General features: G+C 34.9%; 1 protein-coding gene across 1 annotated transcript in view; it reads left to right on the top strand.

The window, feature by feature from the left end:
• Positions 1-369: 369 nt before the first annotated feature.
• The window catches only part of LOC117115107 (hatching enzyme-like), a 6,231-nt gene continuing 2,317 nt past the window's right edge, over positions 370-4,283 (top strand). Inside the window, exons 1-6 of the mRNA XM_033258775.1 lie at positions 370-524; positions 1,214-1,328; positions 1,963-2,144; positions 2,689-2,893; positions 3,245-3,406; positions 3,519-3,769. Coding sequence (XP_033114666.1) covers positions 393-524; positions 1,214-1,328; positions 1,963-2,144; positions 2,689-2,893; positions 3,245-3,406; positions 3,519-3,769 — 1,047 coding nt within the window. The 5' untranslated portion in view covers positions 370-392. The remainder of the gene's footprint in view (positions 525-1,213; positions 1,329-1,962; positions 2,145-2,688; positions 2,894-3,244; positions 3,407-3,518; positions 3,770-4,283) is intronic.

The raw sequence follows: 4,283 nt of genomic DNA, 5'->3' as shown, positions 1-4,283 counted from the left end.
ATTAATTATTATATGTATAAATATGTACAAATGTATATAGGAATTTTATTCGGGTGTAAAGAAAAGTTTAGGATTCGAAAATGTGTACGATCCTGTTTCGCGAGGCCTAACAATTTACGAATTATATGTTGAAGACAAAGCCCAATAATTGAACATGATGGGTGCATCGTCCTTTCCTCTACCTTCTGATAAAACACAAACGTTTGAATAAAAGTGTGTCATTAGAAGACAATTAGAAATTATCACCTATTATTACAGGTAAACTAATTCCGTGAGAAATAAGTTACAGGTATTAGTTGTTTTAATAGCCTGACTGAGGAATAAAGTGTTAATGATGTGATTATTCAGCGTATATAAGGCTGTTGTCAATAAAGTTTTTTTTAAGTTACTCGATGCTTATTGCGATGCTGACAAAAATCTTAGGTCTGTGTTTGGTTCTACTGAGCCTTGGTTCGCCGGCGGATTCGAATAAAGATGACTTACCTAGTGATTTGTTGATTGCAGAAGATCCTTATGGTTTGAGGGTAAGCATGAATATATATATCGTTCTTTCTAAGATACACAGGCATATCACAACGTATTTGAAATTTAAAATTTATTCGTGTATTTGTTAGCTTGGAATTCCTAAACATAATGTGGCGTCTATAGACTGGAATATAGAAGTTTTGTTTAAAATTGGTTTTATTTCTCTTCTTGATCATATGTATATATACATACATATATATTATCATCTTTATACACATACATCCACACACACACACACACACATATACACACACACATATATATATATATATATTTTCTTGAAGGCTGTCTCTTATACACATCTTGCGCCTTCGATAATTTTTTATTGGCTCAGTAAAAATGTCTGATTATTATTATTATTATTATTAATATTATTATTATTATAGTAAGAACGTTATTATTAACTGTAAGTTATTAAAATATAATAATACTAAATACGAATGAAGACACAAGCAAAAAAAGAGACATTAAAATTTGGGAAAATTGTTTTGTAATAGCCAGCAGTAAAAATATTATTATTAGCAGTAATATATATATTACTGCTAATAATAATATTTTTACTAGTAATATATATATTTGGTAAATAATAATATAATACTCAAATACAGAAACAAATGTAGAATATATTATAATATATTATATTATATTATTAACTAACATAACTCAAAGATTTTTTAACACTTCCTAGACGTTCCTAGAAAAATATGGCTACATAGAACCACAACTCGGTGGAGACTTTTTTTATCAAAACATCTCTGAGGCCATACAAAGCCTACAGCAATTTGCCAATATACCAGTTACTGGTAAGTTTCGGTTCTTGATAGCAAAAAAATATATATTTATTCCCTTCTGTCGCATAACATATTATAATGTAAATAATTTAAGCCCAACATAACTGTTCAAAACTTAAAATAATGGGTCTATGCATGTTAAATGTTTTTCTTTTTCCTAATCATGTTGATGTATTGTCACTAACAAAACATCACTGAACGGTAAACAGGTCAACTCGGCTTCATGTCAACTCGGCCCCATGTTAACTCGGCCTCAACCCAACTCGGTCTAAATTCAACTCGGCCCCAAGTCAATCGGGCCCAAATAAACTCGGCCCCAGAGCCAAATCGGCCCTAAACCAACTTCTATTCTGCACAAAATAATGAATATACAATGGATGAAATGACCAGAAGGGTGTTGATTAGATACCGTACGATATATTTTCTGTTGTCATATTTTGCATTTGATACTATTATTTAATTATTAATCGCAGCTTTAAAAATTCTCTTATGGTGTAGCCTATGTGTCTACCGGGTGGCGAAGTACCGGGTGTAAATTTTAGTCTATATTTTATATATCGCCTATGTTTGTCGTTGTATAGGGACCCGTGGGCCCAATTTTAAGTAACGTTGAAATAGTAACGTTTCTTTTTTTTATTTTCTTCAGGTCGATTGGACGATCAAACCTTGGCTTTGCTTGACGCACCGAGATGTGGTCTACCTGATGTTCTCCCGTTCAAAACTGCTTCGACCGGTTGGCCAAATCATCAAATCACGTACAGTATCGAATCTTATACACAAGACCTATCTACAGACGATATAGAGGACACAATCAGAGATGCATTAAAGGTAGGTTTGTGTTTATATTTGAGCTCAACGATCAGAACATATATGATTGTTAGAGTACTGTATTGTATTTGGGGCAGGCGTTGGCTTTCAATAGAGGCTGTCTCTTATACACATCTAGATGTGTATAAGAGACAGCAATTTCAGTTGTAAAACTTATAAGTTTTGTTTTCTATGGTACATCACAGAGATCAATTAGGTTTCTGAATATAGATGTGTATAAGAGACAGCCCCTGCAAACTGCTTGTGCCCTTCCTAGGGCGAGATACATTAATCGTGAAGTTTTGAAAACTTAAGCAATACAATGACTGATCTATATTTATACTTTTGATTTAAATAACGAAACTGTAAATGTAACATAATATAGAATAAAATATATCTGATTTCTCTTTTAGTTTCTGCGTACTATGCAAAGTATTTCGCGTACTCGTAAATCCGAGTTTGTGGGAATTATACCCACATACTCCAAAATTGTGGTGTTTGCACCTGATACTATAACATGAATTTCTGTTAATCTAATTCATTTAATATTCCTATTTTCTTGAAGGTGTGGGCCGATGTAAGCTCACTGACATTCCAACGAGTGCAACCAGGTCAAGGGGCTAACTTGCAAATTGAGTTTGGGGCAGGGTCTCATGGAGACAATATTCCATTTGATGGCAGAGGTGGCGTCCTTGCGCATGCGTTTTTGCCGCAAAGAGGCGACGCACATTTTGATGATGATGAAAATTGGACGATTGATTCTCATTTAGGTAAGCAAGCTCTAAGTAAAATGTTATTATGTATCGTCCATTTCGTGAATATTTACCTGGATAAAGCGATATAAACCAGATCCCTAAAGGAACTTACCCTAGAAAAAAATAGAACCTTCTAACTTAGGTGTATATAACTTGGTATAATCATAGAGAAAATGTTCTATTATCTCTATGGTATAATAACGCTTCGACGTAATATTATTATGTAACAAGCCCCAAATTTCCTTTCGTGTTATTATTGTTGTTGTCTCCTTCTCATCAGCGTCAACATCATCATTCTCATCATTATTTTACAATTATAATTGTTTTTATTATCAAATAATACGTTTATTTTTTATTTATATCCAGGTGTTAACCTATTCATCGTTGCTGCTCATGAGTTTGGGCACTCACTCGGACTCTACCATTCTGATGACAGGGATGCGTTGATGTATCCTTATTACACAGGTTATGATCCAGATTTTCAGTTAGGTTCTGATGATATTGATGGAATACGTTCACTTTATGGAAGTAAGTTATTTTCATTTCATTTTAATTCGTTTGCCTTTTAAACGTATTATTTGACTTTCGTTTATGTATTACTACATAATGTTTAAACATTCTATTAATTATTTTTATATAGGTCCAGCACGACCACCGACTACACGTCCAACAACGACTACACCCCAAACAACTACACAGACAACTGCGCCCCAAACAACTACACGCACAACAACAACTACGCCCCAAACCACACCACCAACAACAACACATTTAGCAACACGACCACAACCAAGGCCAACACTCACGCCGACTATTCCACCCGAGTGCTCAGGAGAAATAGATGCCGTAATTACCACATACCAAGGCCAAACATACGCATTCAGAGGTAAGGTATTAATTTTTTTAATTTCATAACTTTAATTCATAAGTAGTTTTTTGTTCAAGTGGGCCCGTAACTAAACGTCCAGACGATGCGCTGTCAAACCAGGACAACCGACCTTATGTGTGTCTGCCCTTCCCTTTTATACTTTTTGAGTCCTTTTTGGGGGGTCGGCTTTACCCACAAGAACAAGATCCATCTCCTCATCAGATATGAACCTGAATCTAATACAGGTCTTGCACCCCATTAGAAGTTATTTAGTGTAACTTTATTCGGAAAATTAATCTCAAAATCGAATTTCCGTCCCCGGCGTAGTCAGTGACGTCGTATGATTTGTGTGCGATTTTACCAATTAACCAAGTACCTTGCAAATCAACCCATAAACCTGGTAGTTTGTTGATTGTTTATTGGTAGCGTGGTGACATCGTGAGGGCATGGTGAAGGCTGGTTACGATTTGGTGGCACATCGATCAAGTATTTTCATTCATTTGGCCATGTACGTCAGTGGCGTATTTAGATGTCCTG

Source organism: Anneissia japonica, unplaced genomic scaffold, assembly GCF_011630105.1.
Source record: "Anneissia japonica isolate Jap-2015-1 unplaced genomic scaffold, ASM1163010v1 scaffold24_len2511860_cov200, whole genome shotgun sequence".
NCBI classification, from domain to species: domain Eukaryota; kingdom Metazoa; phylum Echinodermata; class Crinoidea; order Comatulida; family Comatulidae; genus Anneissia; species Anneissia japonica.
Note: the sequence above shows the minus strand (reverse complement) of the source record. Positions and strands in the feature narration are given on the sequence as shown.